General features: G+C 34.8%; 2 protein-coding genes across 5 annotated transcripts; both read right to left on the reverse strand.

The window, feature by feature from the left end:
* Positions 1-5234: 5234 nt before the first annotated feature.
* On the reverse strand, positions 5235-10124 carry LOC129871076 (uncharacterized). 3 transcript variants are annotated; one of them, XR_008762182.1, is made up of 6 exons: positions 9986-10124; positions 8882-9047; positions 7639-7791; positions 7312-7548; positions 7120-7226; positions 5235-5559 (listed from the first exon to the last, which is right to left on the reverse strand). XR_008762182.1 is itself a non-coding variant. In XM_055945940.1 (6 exons), the coding sequence occupies exons 2-5, from the start codon at positions 9020-9022 to the stop codon at positions 7136-7138; spliced, it is 561 nt and encodes a 186-aa protein (XP_055801915.1). In that variant the 5' UTR covers positions 9023-9047; positions 9986-10121; the 3' UTR covers positions 5235-5559; positions 7120-7135. The 3 variants fall into 3 exon arrangements, 2 of the variants coding, with proteins under 2 accessions (XP_055801915.1, XP_055801916.1); XM_055945940.1 differs by having other exon boundaries at positions 7373-7548; positions 9986-10121; XM_055945941.1 differs by lacking the exon at positions 5235-5559 and adding an exon at positions 5566-6314 and having other exon boundaries at positions 7373-7548; positions 9986-10123.
* A 4454-nt stretch (positions 10125-14578) lies between these two features.
* Positions 14579-19748, reverse strand: LOC129870622 (protein NCA1-like). 2 transcript variants are annotated; one of them, XM_055945445.1, is made up of 8 exons: positions 19613-19748; positions 17264-17746; positions 16906-17128; positions 16606-16751; positions 16361-16448; positions 16034-16177; positions 15034-15183; positions 14579-14940 (listed from the first exon to the last, which is right to left on the reverse strand). In XM_055945445.1, the coding sequence occupies exons 2-8, from the start codon at positions 17731-17733 to the stop codon at positions 14887-14889; spliced, it is 1275 nt and encodes a 424-aa protein (XP_055801420.1). In that variant the 5' UTR covers positions 17734-17746; positions 19613-19748; the 3' UTR covers positions 14579-14886. The 2 variants fall into 2 exon arrangements, with proteins under 2 accessions (XP_055801420.1, XP_055801421.1); XM_055945446.1 differs by lacking the exon at positions 19613-19748 and adding an exon at positions 19346-19565.
* Positions 19749-20708: the final 960 nt, after the last annotated feature.

Raw genomic sequence — 20708 nt, forward strand, 5'->3', positions numbered from 1 at the left:
AGTTCCAATAATATTCAAATCATCAACATATACTGCTATTATGACAAATTCAGATTCATACCTTTTCATAAAGACACAAGGGCAAATAGGATTATTTTTATATCCTTTTTAGCAAATATTCGCTAAGACGATTGTACCACATGCGCCTTGATTGTTTCAACTCGTATAAGGATTTCTGAAGCTTTATTGAGCAAGTTTCTCGAGAATTCTTGTATGCTTCGGGCACTTTGAACCCTTTGGGAATTTTCATAAAAATATCAAGGTCCAATGAGACATATAAATAGGCAGTGACCACGTCCATTAGGTGCATTTCAAGCTTTTCATGAACTGCCAAATTCATTAGATACCTGAAGGTAATTGCATTCACCACAGGGGAATATGTTTCTATATAGTCAATGTCTGGCCTTTGCAAAAAAATTTAGGCTACAAGTCATGCTTTATATCTTACGACTTCACCTTTTTCATTTCGTTTACGCACAAAAATCCATTTGTACCCTACTGGCTTGACACCTTCAAGTGTTCGGGTTATTGATCCGAAAACTTTACGTTTTTCAAGTGAAATTAATTCTGTTTGAATTACATCCTTCCATTTTAGCCAATCATTTCTCTGTCTACATTGATCGACAGATTTTGGTTCAAGATTCTTATCTTGTTGCATTATTTCAATGGCAACATTATAAGCAAAAATATTATCGACCACAATATCATTTCGGTTCCACCGTTTTCCTGCCGAGACATAACTTATTGAGATTTCTTCATTCTCATTATTTTTAGGTACTTGGATCTTCTCAGTGGTATCAACATTTGTTGTGTGTCTAGGTTCTTCTTGAGCAATTGCCTCCAAATTATGATTATCTTGATAATTTATTCCTTTCTTTTTTCAAAGATTTTTATCTTTGAAACCAATTGATCTTCCACATTTTAAACGTGACCTAGATTCATTTGTCTGAACAAATTGTCCTACCGGGACATCAACTCAAACTTGAGCATTAGCAGCTGGGATATGCGATTTAGTAACCCGTGGAAGGTTAGTAAATGCATCCGGTAGTTGATTTGCAATATTCTGCAAATAAATCATCTTTTGAACTTCTTGCTCACATTGATTTGTTCAAGGATCTAAATGAGATAGTGATAATGAATTTCAATCTATCTCATTTTTGAATTGCTTATGTTCTCCCCCTAATGTTGGGTATATTGATTCATCAAAATGACAATCAGCGAATCTTGCCGTAAATAAATCTCCAGTAATAGGTTCTAAATATTTTATAATAGAAGGAGATTCATACCCAACATATATTCCCAACCTTCTTTGGGGACCCATCTTTGTGCGGTGCGGTGGAGCAATTGGGACATATGCCGCACACTCAAATATTCTAAGATGGGATATATTTGGCTCTCTTCCAAAAGCCAATTGTAACGGAGAAAATTCATGAAAATTTATTGGCCTTATGCGCACAAGTGCTGCTGCATGCAAAATAGCATGCCCCCATACTGAAATAGGAAGTTTTGTCCTCATTAGTAATGATCTAGCTATCAATTAGAGTCGTTTAATTGATGATTCTGCTAGACCATTTTGAGTATGAACATGAGCGACCGAATGCTCAACTTTTATTCCAACCGACATACAATAATCATTAAAGGATTGAGATGTAAATTCACCAGTATTATCAATTCGAATTGTCTTTATTGCATAATCTGGAAATTGTGCTCTTAACCTTATAATTTGAGCTAACAATCTCGCAAAAGCCATGTTGCGAGTTGATAATAAGTACACATGTGACCATCTTGTAGATGCATCTATCAATACCATATAATATTTAAATGGTCCACATGAAGGGTGAATTGACCAGATATATCACCCTGTATACGTTCCAGAAACGCAGGAGATTCTATCCCAACCTTAGTTGCTGATGATTTAATAATCAGTTTTCCTTGGGAACAAGCAACACAAGAGAATTCCTTAGATTGAAGAGTTTTTTGATTCTTCAAAGTGTGTCCATGTGAATTCTCAATAATTTTGCGCATCATATTATAATCGGGATGGCCCAACCGGTCATGTCAAATGATAAAATCATTAGAATCAGTAAACCTTTTGTTTACTATGGCATGTGATTCACCAGTACCAATATTTGTACGGTACAATCCAGAAGAAAATGCAGGTAATTTTTCGTGCACAATTTTCTTCGCCGTAGTTATTATAGTAATATAAAGGTATTCAACCCTTCCTTCATTCACAGTCTCAATATGATAGTCATTTTGGCGAATAACCTTAAAACTTACTACAATACAATGTATTATCAATTACAAATATAGTCCTCCCGGTAGTAATAAGGCCGCTCTTTCAGAGCCTTCAATCAATTTTGTACTACCGAATATTGTATTGACATAGGCCTTTTTCATAATCAAATGACAGAAATATTTTTTTTCTTTTAGTATCGTATGAGTTGTGGCACTATCCAAAAGACACATATCTCCATTATTCATCTTGAATCCAATTAAAGACTGAGAAATTTATTTATCTTCATAAAATAAAAATATATTATAAGAGTTAAAATAAGTAACAATATTACTAGAAAAACATAAGTCCTTCTTTTTTTTTTCTTTTAAATAGATGAACATAAAAACATGATAATCAAAAGTACATTAAAAAAACAACAACATATTGTAAATTATACAATGAAATTAAACGTCAATTATAATCCTTAAAGAAGTCTTCAACCTCCAAATGAGTAATATCATTGAGGTCATTAATATCGTCATCCTTCAAAGCCAGATTTGCTTCAATATTATCATTATGCGAAAGTCTTGCCTCAACATTATTTTCAAACGCCAAGTGTGACTCTATCCGAGCATTAGAAGAAGAGGCACCACCTCTATTTGCCTTTCTTTTGAAGGAATTTTGATAAAGTCTTACAAAATGCTCAAGCGTCCGACATTCATTTTTTCAGTGGCCTTTCATGCCACAACGATGACAGTTACTTCTTGAAGGTCCACTTTGAGAACTCATATTGTTCTCCCTTTTATGTTGACCACTACCACGACGATTATTATATCGTCTTCTGCCATTGCCACGTCCACGCACATTATTGTGGCCTTGATTTTTATTTTATCTTTTTCAGACTGGCCATGTGCTTCTATCACATTTGCTTTCGATAACGGAGCAGTTCCAGTGGGACGGGCTTCATGATTTTTCATTAAAAGAGTTTTATGTTGCTCAGCCATCAGAAGGCATGAGATCAATTCAGAGTATTTTTAAAAACCTTTTTCACGATATTGCTGCTGTAATATCACATTAGAGGCATGAAAAGTAGTTGGTGTTTTTTCCAACATGTCCTCATCATTTATAGTTTCCCCACATAATTTTAATTGGGAAGTTATTCTAAATACAACAGAATTATATTCAATTACAGTTTTAAAATTTTGAAACCGTAAGTGCATCCACTCATAACGAGCCCTTGGCAATACCGTTGCCCTGAGGTGGTCGTACCTCTCTTTTAAACCTTGCTACAATTCAAGTGGATCTTTCACTGCCAAGTATTCAACCTTTAGCCTTTCATCTAGATGATGACGAAGGAAAATCATAACATTTGCTTTATCCTGACTTGATGTTTTATTTCCTTCGATTATAGAATCACCAAAACCCTTAGCAGTAAGGTGGATTTCAGCATCAAGTACCCATGACAAATAATTTTTGTCAGAAATATCAAGTGCCACAAACTCCAATTTTGATAAGTTTGATTTGATGAAAATTAATTTAAAAATAACAAAGACAACTAAAATTAAATTTCTTCAGTAGATATACCTGATATAGAAGTTAATTTTCTTAAAAATTAGAGTTTCGTGCTAATAACGTGTTATAAAATACACTAACTTAACAAAATAAGGAGAAGAGAGTAATAGAAAAGAAAGAGATAATTGAGAGATGTATTCGTCCGTATGTTACACCTATTTTACATTGCAAAGTATGCAATTTATAGATGATAGAATGATGGACACAAGTGGGCAACTTGCCCACTTACAAGGTAAAGTAATTAAGTGGACAACCATCTCACTTGTTCTTTAACAAAATACTATTTATGCCACTAAATTGACATCAAATTTGCAAGATTTTCTAACCTCAACTTATGAGTTGTTATTTTTTTTAATTGTTTGTTTGATTTTTGTTTTATAGCACAGAGAAAGTCTAATAGTATACCTGCAGCAGAATCGGAAGAAAGTCTAATAGTATACCCGCAGCAGAATCGGAAGACCTTTAGTAGATATTTTTTAGGTCCAAGCGGTGAATCAGAAATCTTCTTTACGCCTACAAGCAAGAGTCTCCTAGGATTTCGCAAGGGAAAGGTAGCCAACCCGGGATACGTTGCGGCAAGGAATAGGAAGGTGCCTCTAGCAGATTGCCCTTTCAAGATAAACATGCAATGCACGTTCACAACAACTAGCGACAAGAGTGATTATTTCGCTTTGGAAGAAAAAAAGCACGTCAAATAAGGTCCGTACTATGCATAAAAAAGGAAAAGAGTAAGAGTGTGTCATTAGTGCAAGAAAGATTGTTCATTACTCATTACTGATTAATGCCTAACTATCAATACACATAGTAAGACCACTCTATAACAACATTTTACTGTAAGGACATTTGTGGAACTAATTTTTCGTATTATGTTATAATAGCTAGTATCTAGATACAACTATCGAGCTCGGTAATACTAGATTTGATTTAGAGAGTCATCGATTCGAGGGAATCACACAGCAGTTTTCCCTCGTAAATTCTCTTCATTTTAGGCAAGTCTTCAAGGTAGAGCTCTTTTACCTTTGGAAGCATGAGAATGTGAGTACTTCCCTCTGCTTCCTCTGTTGCTATCATCTCTTCCATCTCATCACACAAGTGCACCTCAAGGTTTCCGAGATCCTTCAAAATATCCCGTGGAAACGACTTCTTCATTCTATTGCAGCTGTGTATACGCAACTCTGTTAGACCTCAGAAGGTGTGAGATGCAATGTCATTTCCCTTGCAAATAAGAAACTGGAAACATATGCAGTGTGGCTGGTCTGTAGTAGTATTTGTACCCGACGGCGTGTTGACAATCCATTCTATGTCATCATAATGTTTGATCTCTGGCAGAAAATTGTCTAACAAACAGCTACTCTTGTGATCAGTGAAGACCATACAGGCAAGGAATAGTAACATTAACCAAATGGTGCAATCACCTAAACATAATAAGCAAAAGAAGGACAGATCACAAAAGCAAGAATAATTGATTAAAAGTACAAATAACAGTATTTGAACGAGAAAATTAACACACTATATAGCTGGGCTAATTCATTGATGGAGACATAAAAATTCTTTGCCTAAAAACTAATGTGGTGATAGACTTCTTAAGATCTAGCAAGAACAACAAGAAATATGTGCCATCAGCCTAATAATCCTGGTTCCACCTCTGCCTCCTTCCTTTGGTACTCTTACTCAGCTATGGTCAGCCAACTCTCCATTGCTCGTTTCTTCAACATTTTCTAGGAGCTCGATAATTTGTTGTGAAATGTCAATATCAACAGTAACATGTCCTACAAATGAAACACAAGATAAACCAATTGTATTATCGTCAAATATAGACAAATTCTACTTCAGTCTATTTACATGTCCCTAATCAAACACGAGATAAATATAGAAACAAACACAGTCAATCTCTTTTCTATCTAAGCCCCCTCAAAATCCCTATAGAATTCGTTGGTATTACAACTCACGTATCAGTTCACCTTACCTAATCACGGCACTTTTATATTATAGTTTCATCTACAGCCTCCCATCGTTGAGATTTTTCTCCTACGATGAACAAATAAAATTACATCCTCACATGCCCATGAATTGACAATCAACCACAAATTAAGGAATTGTGATTGTTGTAATTAGTTCGTTCAGCCGAGGGTCTATGTTAACAAGCTCTCTCTACCTTTATGTAGGGATAAGGTCTGCATATACTCTACCCTCCCGAGACCCCACCTGTGGGATTACATTGGACTTGTTGTAATTACGATGTCTTCAACATTACTGTACATTCAGGGTGTTCCCAAAATAGAACCTGATGATAGCATCCTATGTTACAGCAAACAGATTAAGTAAAGGTAGAGAGAGTGATACTAATTTACAGAGTACAACTCGAGATAAATCAAACTTTCAGTACTAGCATCATTTTAAAAAACATCCCCGTCAAAGACGACCCATTATGATGTACAATCTTGGCTGTACAACCCACAGTGATCAATCATATCTTCCATATTACGAGCTCTCTACTTCTTTCTTACATGCTTGTTAGAAACTCCTGGATGAAATATGGTATAATGTCAATTAATTATGAACACTCAACCAATTAAGTTCAAATTAGGCAGGCAATGCTACTACACGGTTCTATCGAAACAGTGCTCTGCTACTATTTTTAACTAGTTTAGAACCATTATCTGGTAGACCACGTAAATTTTATAAAAACTCGGCTCCTAAGGTCTAAAAAGTAGCAGCAAGGCCCCTTCTAATTTCCAGAACGGTCTTCCGATGATACACAGGTTCGGTAATAATGAAATAATTTATGTGAAAAATGAGACAATCAATCAAGTCGAAACAAACAACTTAAGAGAGTACTCTTCACCCTTGCCAACTCTTAATAGGACATTCAACAGTATGTTAAAATCCCGAACATATTTGTGTTCCATTCTCCTCCCTTCGACCACCCATCCCACATCTCCCAAAAGAAGTACAAACCAAGAACTGATATCATAAAAGTGTGGTTTACGAGGAAAGGACATAAAAGTAGCATATTACTCTAAGAAATTAAAGTAAGACATAAAATTTTTAAACATGAGAGGTTAACCAAAAAGAAAATAACTACCAACTTCGTTGATGAATGATGAAGTCCCTCAAGGTGTCTAAAACTCCATAAATGAAATCTCAAGGTGATTCATGTTTTCCTAGGCAGATGAAGGGTTTACGTGCAAAGTAAGATGCGCCAGCTCTACAGTGCAATCCTCATATCATAGTGTTCAGATAAATGAATGACCAGCGAATGACTTATGAAGGGAGATTGAGCGACACCCAAGTTCAACAGGATTATAAGGCATAAGCAGGGACGATACCAAGTACGGATTGTGCTTATTGGGAAAAGATGGCCTCCACTCTATCCAGTGACGCTTGTAGTCGTCCAGAATTCATATTGAATAACGGTTCACCAGTGCCTAAACCTCTGAAAAAGGAGCCCAAAATTCATATTAGGTGAAAGTGCCACCAAGTTTCAGTCAGTTTTCATTCTTAAAGTACGATATTCTTACAGGTAAAAGAAGCCAGTGATTTTCTTTAAAGTGATACGTAAATGAGGAAAAAGTAACTTGCCCAGTAACTTCTGGAAATACATAATCTGCTTTCCATCCAAAACGGAAATCCACACCAGGACATAATCCAAGTGATGTTTTATTCCGGATGCTGGAGATCCCATCTCCACCGAAACAAGAAGTGAGCTTCCATTTCCAACCAGTTGCATGCAACTGAAAGCTATGGCCTACACCAACCTGTATAAGTTCAAACGGTTACCCTGTAACTTTTATGCTGATAAGGAACGGAAATAGTACAGTGTACGGAAGGAACTGAAAAAGTTCAACCTGAAGATTCAGAAATTTTGTCACTGGGATCTTCTTGGAAAGAAGGCGCACTTCATGATGCAAAGGCTCATATATGAACTTCCATTTCCGCTCAGGGGCTAAAGGCTTTAAGACCAGCTTAGCCAGATATTCATTGTATGGGGCATTGTAAAACTAGCCAAAAGGTATCATAAAAGAAAAAAACTAGTTAAAACCAGAAATACCCACATAAACACTAAGTTAAAATGCTTGCTCTCAATATCCTTTCAGATGATTTCAGCAACAACTACAACGTTAATGCAGTAAAATTGCATATTGCGTCTACAATTTAGATTTCAGTATTGTGCATTAACTTTTATACTAATGAGTTGACTGGAATAAAGCAGATTGCATATCACCCAACAACCTTCTCACAACAGATTATGTGTAAAGTATGTTCAATCATTAACATGAGCAAACTCTATCTATTTGAGTTTGCTCATATTGCCGGTCTCACACTTGCATGAACAGTTGTGATACGTTGATATCAGCACAAAATCAGTCAATTTATGATGAATCCTCACAATATAAAATACGCTGGACATGCTCAAGAAGTGAGATAAGCTTAAATGGAGTGACATGGCAAGTGAGGTTTCATCTAGCCGGTCCCAACTTTCTTAGTATTGAAGCGTGGTTGTTAAACAATTAACAATAGCAAATACGGAATGTTTACAGTGAAATGACAAATGATATTTAAGTTCCACGTCAGTTGTTGAGACGGTAATCAGGGCCCTCTTCTGGGTTCCAGACAGCGAATGAGGTCCCGGCTCGATTGCATTACTCTTCCTATGATCTCCGGAACACAAAAATAGGGCTTATTTCAGGATAAGGTCCAGCTTTCACGGGATGAAGATCATTAAAAACATGTTCAAGCAGCGCACTGAATGCCCAATGATCAGTATATCCACAACCAAATTTCCAGAAGGTGCATACGAATCTAACCAATAACAAATTTTCTGCTTACTCTGTTTGCAAAAGTAAATTGCTCCATTTCCATCCAAGGAAAATAGGATTGTTCATTTGTATTAAATCATACTAACAAGTGCAATAAGCCGAGTTTAACTGAATGTAATCTAACGTTTCAAACTTTGTAATGCAATAGTCCCATTAAAGTAATAACAACGGAAGCATCATATTCATATATTCGACCCTAACTGGTTTGGGACTGAGACATGGTTTACTGAGTAAACACTAACGATATAGATGATCAGTGAGAACTTAGTACCTCCAAGTTAACACCAACTCGATAGCCCTCGATTTCTTTTCTGAACTTGAGAAAAATCTCTGAAGGCATCAGATTGACATTGTAAAGCTCATCCCATGATTTGGGTTCTTCTCCACTTTGACTCAGACCACCCTCCTCCATTCTCGTACCCAAGAATCAATTCAAACTGCAAATGGATCAACAAACAACCACCTCAAAATCAAATTTGTCACACGTTAAAATGATTTCTATATATGAATTTGTATTTGTTCATCAAACTTAATGCCAAAATCAGTTCAAACTGCAAATGACCAACTATAAAACACCTCAAAATCCAATCTCTACACATAAAAGTGATTTCGCTATACATCAATTTATACTTGTTTTATTCAAATTTATTGTCAGAATCAATTCAAACTACAAATGGATCAACTATAAAACACCTCAAAACCAATTCTTTACACATAAAATGATTTCGCAATACATAAATTCATACTTTTTTTTATTGTTATTGCAAGAACCAATTCAAACTGCAAATCAACAGCCAAACACCTCAAAATCAAATCTTTACACATAAAAGTGATTTCTCTATACGTCAATTCATAATTGCTTTAATCGAATTTACCGTCAGAACCAATTCAAACTGCAAATGGGTCAAGGACCAAAAACCTAAAAATCAAATCTTTACACATAATAATGATTTTTCCCCAATATTAATCCATAGTTGTTCATCAAATTTTAAGGCCAAGAATCAATCCAAAGTTCAACTGCAAATGGGTCAGTGATCAAACACCTTGAAATAAAATTTCTACACATACAAATGACATTTTATACTCCTATTTAAACCTGTTCATCAAACTTTATTTGTCAAGAATCAATTTAAACAGCAATAGCCAAATACTAAACTACCTCAAAAATCAATTCTTCACACATAAAAATGATTTCTTTATGTCTTAATTCATACTTTTTCATCAAATCTTGATGCTAGAAGGAAGATATGACAGATATAAGGGAGTTGAGTTCCCCAGAAAAAGGGGTTTAGTGGTGGGGTTAGGGTTTTTTTTTTGGGGGGGGGGAGGAGAGGGGGGGGGAGGTTGGATAGCTTGAAATACAGCAAGTACATACCTTGAGGATACTCCAACTTGAAGTGGATATTCATTTGCTATTGAAAGGAGACATAAGAACAGAAGAGTGAAGAGAAGAGAAACTTTGTTGCTTTGGCTCCATTGAAAACAAAATAGATAGAAAGACCCTCAAACTTGGACTTTGAGTGTAAATTTGACACTTCTAGTAGCTATAGGTGTCAATTTAATTATCTTATTTTAACTTGACATAAAATTTTAAAAAATAGAAAAAACTTTGAATTTTATAATTTTAAATTAAAAACAGATAAAATATAACAAAATATCATTTAATCTTATAATTATAAACATGTCAACTAAGAAATTAAAATTAACTACAAACAAACCACACATGTCACATATATTACCTCTCGAATATTAGATTGGGAGATTATTAATTTTTTCTTTTTTATTTAGAAATTTCTAAATACTAAATAATCTAAACTAAAATAATAGAAACAAATCAATTGAAATATTATCAAAAAAGAAAAGATATATTTTTCTTTACAGACTAAAAGAATGGTATGATAAATAAATTTTAAAAAAGAGAATATTTGTTAAAAGAAAAAATTGATAGTAGAGGAAAATGGAGAAGAGGATTATAAGATGGACGAATTAGACTCTCACCAATAACGTGAAAAGTTGAGTATTGAGACATATCAAGGGACTCTCTAAATACCTTAAGTTAATATAGGTGTGTCTTGTGGACACTCGGATTCATCACATTCACACAATGAAATCCACTTCTTGTTGACGTATCAAATGAATTAGTGAATGACATAGTTGTTATGAAATAGAGAGAAGTGAATGCTCCACTAGTAATGGGGCCCACATAATGGCAAAATTAGGTTATGTGACTCTTTTTTTTTCCATGAAAGTTTAGTTATAAATAGCCATACGTTCTCTATGGAATGATACACATAGAGAACAATGTTCTCAACTCTCTCCGCTTTCTGTCTTTCTTTCTTTCTTGTCTTTTACTTACTTTTCTTATAATTTTATTAATTTTATAGCACGTTATCGGCACGAAACTCTAATTTTCTCCAAACAAATTAACTTCTATATCAGGTTTATCTAATGAAGAAATTTAATTTTAATTGTCTTTGTTATTTTTAAATTAATTTCTATCTCAGTTTTTATCATGTCAAATTTATTAAAATTTGAGTTTGTGGCACTTGACATTACCGTAAAAAAATGGACATTGAATCCCTAACATTTTTGGACATATACAGGGTGATATATATGGGCTCATTCACCCATCATGTGTACCATTTAAATATTATATGATTTTAATAGATGCATCTACAAGATGGTCACATGTATGCTTATTATCAACTCGTAATATGACATCTGTGAGATTACTTGCTCAAATAATTAAGTTAAAAGCACAATTTCCATATTATGCAATAAAGACAATTCGTTTTGATAATGTTGGTGAGTTCACATCTCAGGCATTTAATGATTATTGTTTATCCACGGGGATAACAGTTGAGCATCCAGTTGCTCATGTTCATACTTAAATGGTCTAGCGGAATCATTGATCAAATGTCTCCAATTAATTGCTAGACCAATGCTTATGAGAACAAAACTTCTCATTTCATTATGGGGTCATGCTATTTTGCATGCAACAAGTCTGGTGCGAATCAGACCCACAAGTTATCATCAAATCTCCCATTACAATTGACTTTTGGTCAGGAGCCGAACATTTTCCATCTTAGAATATTTGAATGTGTAGTATATGTTCCAATTGCTCCATCACAACGCACGAAGATGGGACTCCAAAGAAGATTGAGGATATATGTTGGGTATGAATCTTCTTCTATCATAAAATATTTGGAACCTATGACTGGAGATTTATTTACTGCAAGATTTGTTGATTGTCATTTTGATGAATCAGTATACCCAGCATTAGGGGGAGAAAATAAGCTGCTGAAAAAGGAAATAGATTGGAATGCATTATCACTATCTCATTTAGATTCTCGTACAAATAAATGTGAACTGGAAGTTCAAAAGATAATTCATTTGCAAAATATTGCAAATCAACTGTCAGATACATTCACTGACCTATCAAGAGTTAATAAATCTCATATTCCAGCTGCTAATGCTCCAATTCAAGTTGATGTCTCAGTAGGACAATTAATTAATGTAAATGAGTCTAAACTACGCTTAAAACATGGTAGGTCGATCGGTTCCAAAGATAAAATCCTCGAAAAAGAAAAGGAGCAAACAATCAAGATGGTCATGATATGGAAGAACCTGCTCAAGAAGAGCGTGGAGACATAACAATTGATAAAATCTTGGAAGAGGTTGAGGCGCCTGAAAATGATAAAGAAATTCTGATAAATTATGTCTTATTAGGAAAAATATGAAACCAAAATAATGTAATTGTCGACAATTATTTTGCTTATAATGTTGCTATGGAAATAATGCAACAAAATGAGAATCTTGAACCAAAATCTATTGATGAATATAGACAGAAGAATGATTGGCCAAAATGGAAAGATACAATTCAAGTTGAATTAGCTTCGCTTCAAAAACGCAAAGTTTTCAGACCGATATTCCGAACACCTGAAGGTATAAAATCAGTGGGGTACAAATGAGTCTTTGTGCGAAAAAGAAATGAGAAAAATGAAGTCGTAAGATATAAAGCACGACTTGTGGCACAAGAAGTTTTGCAAAGATCCGGCATTGATTATATGGAAACATAGTCTTCTGTGGTGGATGCAATCACTTTCAAGTATCTTATAAATATGGCAGTTCATGAAAAACTTGGCACGCATCTGATGGATGTCGTTACAGCCTATTTATATGGTTCTCTCGATAATGATATTTTTATGAAAATTCCTGAAGGATTTAAAATGCCTGAATTATATAAAAATTCTCAGAAAACTTGTTTAATAAAACTTCAAAAATCTTTATACGGGCTGAAACAATCAGGACGAATGTGGTACAATCATTTTAGTGAATATTTGCTAAAAATAGATATAAAAATGATCATATTTGCCCTTGCGTCTTTATGAAAATGTCTGAATTTGTCATAATAGCAGTATATGTTCATGATTTGAATATTATCAGAACTCCTGAAAAACTTTCAAAGGCAGTAAAATATCTGAAAAAGAAATTTGAAATGTAAGACCTCGGAAAGACAAAATTTTGTCTTGATCTACAAATTGAACATTTTGCAAATGAGATATTTGTCCATCAATCAATATATACAGAAAATATTTTAAGAAGATTTTACATGAATAAAGCACACCCATTGAATACCCCAATGGTTGTGAGATCTCTTGATATTAATAAAGATCCATTTCGACCTCATGAGAATGATGAAGAGCTTGTTAGTGCTGAAATACCATACCTTAGTGCAATTGGTGCATTAATATATCTTGCCTATAATTCTAGATCAGATTAGTTTTCTCAGTAAACTTGTTAGCAAGATTTAGTTCTTCCCCAGCGCAAAGACACTGGAATGAAATTAAGCATATATTCAGATACCTTCGAGGGACCATTGATATGTGATTGTTTTACTCAAATGAATCCACGTCACAATTGATTGGTTACGCAGATGCGGGATATTTGTCTGATTTCCATAAAAGTCGATCGCAGACAAGCTATTTATTTACATGTGGTGGTACAGCTATATCATGGTGTTCAACAAAGCAAACTATAGTTGTCACTTCCTCAAATCATGCAGAGATAATAACCATTCATGAAGCAAGTCGAGAATGTGTTTGGTTAAGATCAATAACTCAACATATTCAAAAAAACATGTGGCCTTTCTTTGACAAGAGACATTTCAACAATATTGTACGAAGACAATGCTGCATGTATAGTTCAATTGAAGGGAGGATACATCAAAGGAGGCAGAACAAAACATATTTCACCAATTATTTTTTTTACTTATGATCTTCAAAAGAAAGGTAAAATAGATGTTCAATAAGTTCGTTCAAGTGATAATTTAGCAAACATGTTCACCAAGGCATTGCCAACTTCAACCTTTGAGAAAATGAGATACAAAATTGGAATGCACCATCTTCGAGATATTAAGTGATGTTTTCATTAGGAGAGTAAAATACGCGTTGCACTCTTTTTTCCTTAGCCAAGATTTTATTCCACTGGATTTTTCTGATAAGATTTTTAATGAGGCAGCATTCATGGCGTATTACCAGATGTGTACTCTTTACAGACAGATCCAAGATAAAATAAGAACAACATACTCAACGTAATCCATAAATGAAATTTGGGAAGGATAGAGTTTATACAAATCTTACCCTTCCCTCGTGGAGATAGAAAGAGGTTGTTTTCGATAAACCTCGACGTGAAAATATCTAACGAAAAAGGTTTAGTAAATAAACTATAAAGCATAAACCAAAGTCACCTCTATTCAGTATCCAGAGGTTAAGTTGAATTTTTGTGTATTTTTTATTCTATTTTATTTGGGTGATCTTATTCTATATTGAATAAGGCACCAATCTACTTTTCTTTTGATACTGACACACATACCTTTTCAACTGTGGAATTAGTTGCCAATAGCTAAAAATTAAAAGACGTAATCTTGAGTCATAGTTTCAGAACCATACCTTATACTTTTACAACATTATCAGAAACCTCCAATAACTTTAATAACATTGTCAACTTATGGTAAGGATACTGAATTTGTACACTCTTCAAGTACTAAGAGGTACATGCACAAGATGCTGAAATTTTGGAACACAGGACTATACTAACTTGCCACAGGCATATTACTTTTGAAAATCTCACTTGTTCTACTGCGTTTACACTGAAGTTTATCTCGGGTTGCCTCTGAACCAAGCATCTAGTGTTTATACAAAACTATATGACAAACACACATTGTTCTTATTCATCATTAACTATGTCGGAAAAGACTTCACTCAGGCAACTGAATCAAGTTTGTTTGTTTTCAAGTTGGCTGTTGAGGAACTCGAGCACTGATAGCCGCTGCAAGCAGTCACAGGACCAAATCAGGTTTGCCTGATAAAAAAGATACACCAGTGAAGTATAAGATAAATTAAGAGGATAGATGAGTATTACCCGTTGTTCAAGGCTAACTTCTTCGGGTTTTAGTTTAAGGGATTGCAGTAACTTTATGCCTTCTTGAAATCCTTCAACTGCAGTATCCTCATCCCCGAGATTTCGATCAATATCAGCAACTTTGGCTAAGGAAATGGCCACATCGACTATCTGGAGTAACGGAAGAGAATTATATACAAGAAAAATGGGACGGGGCTGAACAAAAAAAGGTAGCACGGTGCACAAAGCATCCCCCATTAGTAGGGTCCAGGGAAGAGCTGCACCCCAAGAGGTGTGATGTAGGACAAAAGAACATGAAAATCAGCATGCTTTACTCTTTTGTTGTGAGCATAGTGAACGAATAAGTTGCCCAAAATTCAGCTTAAATTAATTTGAAAAAGAAATGTCTTCCACATAAGATCTAAAACATAAACATCAGTAAAAGTTTTCTCCACTTAAACATCCCCGGAGGGCCGGCCAGTTTGTTTTATAACTGAAAATATCCCCGGAGGGCCAGTCAGTTTGTATTATAACCGAAAAATCCATGGAAGGCTGGCCAGTTGCGCGTGGTTCGAAACTGGGTGGACAATAGCCAGCTCCTCTACCCTTCTCCACTTTAACCCTAGGTTTTTTTTGCGGCAACATTTGGACCTATGACGTGTGCCTAACCCACACACAAACCTTTAGGCAAAATTAGAGATGACAAAATGGGTAATCGAAGTTAAAAGGCTGATCCATCACCCCTCAGCACCAGAAACCATCAGAAACATTTTATCCATGGAAAGATGTTCAAATAAATGAGGGTAAAATGTGGAACTCATCAGCATTAAAACACAAGATGAAAAATAATGAGAAATTTCCATGTGGCAAGGATGCCACATATTCTGGGCAAGGAGATGATTAATTCTTTTGGATATCAAGATGCCACATGCCACAGGTTCTTTGACAAATAAATTTATATGCTTCCAACAAATAGCAGTGCCAATAGTGATGATCATTAGATTAGGAAAGGTACACAGACCTGAGATGGCAGAGACTGTTGCTTGATGGCATTGCGGCGAACATCCAACGCCTGAAAATAATGTGATCTTGCAGCTTGCAGATCACCATCATAGTATTTAAGATCTCCAATTTTGTTTAGTGAAACAGAAAGCGTATGTGTGATCTGCAAAGATTTTTTAAGGAATTAAAGAAAGCACACACATATATGAAAAGATATGCATTATATCATCATAGCTTATAGCAAAATTAAATAAGGTGCACTGCTTAGTTCACAAAAATATATTGAGATACATACATATGTACATACAATACATGCATGTGTGTGTGTAACATCATTAACAGTTACCTCTAGATCATCTTTGGGTACTTTCAAAAGGAAATTGACACTCTCTTCAAAGTAAGCAACTGCAGATACAGCATCTCCTGTAGCTCGACTACAGTACAGTTCAAGTTATTTCTTTTAACAAACTAAATGTCCAAAACTTCTGTAATCACTTTAAAAAATAAATACCTAATATCATTGATAACACTGATAAATGACTAAGGGAATGGCATATTTTTCATTCAAAAGAGACTTTGATAGAGACACACCTGCAGTCACCAAGCATACCAAGAACTGCTCCAAGCTGTGAGCACAACTCGGATGTATTCCCCATTCTCTGGAGCTGTTCTCGGATGTCATCTGCACACATAGTAAATCTTGATTTTGCACTACCAATATTATTGGCACGAAAAGCCTGCAAGTTAAGCCAAAAGTTAGCGGAAACCCTGAAATGTGATTCACTAGCTTGTCTCACATTATACAAGAAAGAGAGATGGCAGGCGCTATGTCACTCTGAAAATTGAGACAATTTCTGCACCAGAGACTAGCGAGCTTTTTGGTAAACTTACCCGCATGGCCTGTTGAACCAGGAAAGCTCCCCGCTCCAAAGACGCGTCCTCATATATAACAGTTTTCTTTTCCCCTATATATTCTTGCTCATTATTAGACCTCTTAATCCTTGCATGCCCTTCAATAAAGCGATCAACAACATTCTGAAGATTCATGTCGGCCTCAATCTTTTCAATATCAGCACCACATAATGGGCAGTCCTTAAAGCGTGAGAGACATGCCCTGTTTACCAAAAAGATGTACTACTTAAAAATGTCCAGAAGAATCTTTATTTTACCCTTATTCTTGCTTTTAAAACGGGGGAGTGGCGTATGTGGGAGTAGAAAGATCATATAAGAGTTATTAAATTAGACTTACTTGCAGAATACATGTGAACAGGGCACACATCTGCTGCTATCATAAAGAAGTGCCTGACATATCATGCAGCTAAAAGGACCCAGTTTAAATGCTTGAGAATCATAACCAAAGGGGCACTTAGGTGACAAAGTGGCAGATCCAGACTCTTGTTTAGCCTTGTTCTCTTGGACAGTCTGTTGTTTATTTTGGTTGTCATATCCAAAGGGGCACTTAGGTGACACAGTTGCAGATTTTCCGAACTCTTGTTTAGGCTTGCTCTCTTGGCCATCCTGTTGTTTATTTAGGTCGTCACAAGGTTTCTTAAGAGTTGAATCATATCCAAAGGGGCACTTAGGTGACACAGTTGCAGCTTCTCCAGACTCTCTTTTAGGCGTGCTCTCCTGAGCCGGTTGTTTATTTTCGTCATAAGGTTTATTAAGAGTTGCATCGTCGGGTCTGGAAGCTCCAGCAAAAGGGCAAACCGGGATCATCTTGATAAATTCCCTGTAAAGGGTACAAGTGATTCATATCTTTTGTGAAAAAACAGAAGACTGCAGACCAGACAACTACTGAAAAGCCAAAAATCCAGCAAATCAACAAAGAAAGTGCACATGCTTCGTCAACAAAACTTTGCAGGAAGCAGTAGAGGTGATGACTTAAGAGCAGAATTCTGACCAAGAACTAGCTATTGCTTTTTATTCTGTTTCAGTCTACATAATGGAGTTAACATGTAAAACCACATAAAAGTTATTTAGAATCTTCTTCTACCTTAAAAGTGCCATCTGGCTTCAAACAATGCACACTCAATACCCTAGTAAAATAAATCGAAAGGCAAGGAGTGCCACCTCACATGGACATTTGTGATAACAAATCTCAACCCTCATTCACCTATAACTCTCATAGTACTTAAAAAAATTCCTCTTTTACCCTTGTGAAAGAGTTATCTATTTTACTTTGGCTTCTTCACCTCATCACCAAGGGAAAACTGCTCTACTTTGTGACAACAAAATAATTCTAATTGCAGATCAAGTTTGAAGGGATTTAGGATGTTAAAAGAATTGTCTTTAATAACTTAAATTTAGACAACATACTGTGACAATTATCCTAAAATTCCACAGAAATGGATCATCCATCACTGTCCGTGCAATAAACGAACTCAGGAACTTTAGCACTCACTCCTGCAGTTTTGCTTGACCAAACTTAATACACTATTGTTCTGTTTAAAATGTTAAGGCCAGTATTACTGGAAAAGAAAAATCAATTGTCACTTTAAAATCCAATAAGCATCAAACTAAAAAGCCGTCTGAATCTATCAACAACATTCACCAATGGTTCTGAAACTAAAACTAGTATCAACAAACCACCACCACCACAACATACCCAGTATATTCCCACAAGTGGAGTCCAGGGTGGGCAGGTGTCCGCAGACCTTACCCTCACATTTGTGGAGTAGAGAGACTATTTCCAATAGACTCTCGGTTCAAGAAAATTGTTTAAAAGAAAATGCAAGAGTAAAAGCTGTAACAAAACTATAGAAGACAAAACAGTACTAACATTACAAACATTAAAGATAACCAAAGTAAAAGAAACAACAATAGTAATAAATCGAAGCATAATAGTAATAATACTTGTGAAAGGAACAAATAGATGCTCCAGACTAGAATCCTACTCTATCACCATGAAGAGAGAAAACACTCTACTACCTATTAATTATCTATCCTATCTAGAATCATATCCTCGGTGAGCTGAAAATGTGTCATATATTGTCTAATTACCTCTACTCAATTCTTCCTCGATCTACCTCAACCTCCCTTCAAACCTACCTAACCACACCTACCCTAATCATCGAACTTCATACTATCCTATCTAAAATCATATCCTCGATTAGCTAAACATATCATATCCTGTTCTAATTACATCTACTCAATTCTTCATAGATCTACCTCGATCTCTCTTCAAACCTATCTAAACGGGTCATTTTCAGCTCAAAATGGATCTTAGGGCAATTAAAAACAAGCGGAAAATCAAGAATTAAAGTTGAAATTTATGAAGGAATAGAATGAAAAATCAATGAAAATTGAAACAAAAATCAGATTTTTTTACCTCGAGGATTTTGCGTTGATTTATGTGCCCCCAAAATCATCAAACTTTATTTGTCAAGAATCAATTTAAACAGCAATAGCCAAATACTAAACTACCTCAAAAATCAATTCTTCACACATAAAAATGATTTCTTTATGTCTTAATTCATACTTTTTCATCAAATCTTGATGCTAGAAGGAAGATATGACAGATATAAGGGAGTTGAGTTCCTCAGAAAAGGGGGTTTAGTGGTGGGGTTGGATAGCTTGAAATACAGCAAGTACATACCTTGAGGATACTCCAACTTGAAGTGGATATTCATTTGCTATTGAAAGGAGACATAAGAACAGAAGAGTGAAGAGAAGAGAAACTTTGTTGCTTTGGCTCCATTGAAAACAAAATAGATAGAAAGACCCTCAAACTTGGACTTGAGGGTAAATTTGACACTTCTAGTAGCTATAGGTGTCAATTTAATTATCTTATTTTAACTTGACATAAAATTTTAAAAAATAGAAAAAACTTTGAATTTTATAATTTTAAATTAAAAACAGATAAAATATAACAAAATATCATTTAATCTTATAATTATAAACATGTCAACTAAGAAATTAAAATTAACTACAAACAAACCACACATGTCACATATATTACCTCTCGAATATTAGATTGGGAGATTATTAATTTTTTCTTTTTTATTTAGAAATTTCTAAATACTAAATAATCTAAACTAAAATAATAGAAACAAATCAATTGAAATATTATCAAAAAAGAAAAGATATATTTTTCTTTACAGACTAAAAGAATGGTATGATAAATAAATTTTAAAAAAGAGAATATTTGTTAAAAGAAAAAATTGATAGTAGAGGAAAATGGAGAAGAGGATTATAAGATGGACGAATTAGACTCTCACCAATAACGTGAAAAGTTGAGTATTGAGACATATCAAGGGACTCTCTAAATACCTTAAGTTAATATAGGTGTGTCTTGTGGACACTCGGATTCATCACATTCACACAATGAAATCCACTTCTTGTTGACGTATCAAATGAATTAGTGAATGACATAGTTGTTATGAAATAGAGAGAAGTGAATGCTCCACTAGTAATGGGGCCCACATAATGGCAAAATTAGGTTATGTGACTCTTTTTTTTTTCATGAAAGTTTAGTTATAAATAGCCATACGTTCTCTAATAGAATGATACACATAGAGAACAATGTTCTCAACTCTCTCCGCTTTCTGTCTTTCTTTCTTTCTTTCTTTCTTGTCTTTTACTTACTTTTCTTATAATTTTATTAATTTTATAGCACGTTATCGGCACGAAACTCTAATTTTCCAAAATAAATTAACTTTTATATCAGGTATATCTACTAAAGAAATTTAATT

Source organism: Solanum dulcamara, chromosome 10 (assembly GCF_947179165.1).
Source record: "Solanum dulcamara chromosome 10, daSolDulc1.2, whole genome shotgun sequence".
Taxonomy (NCBI): Eukaryota; Viridiplantae; Streptophyta; class Magnoliopsida; order Solanales; family Solanaceae; genus Solanum; species Solanum dulcamara.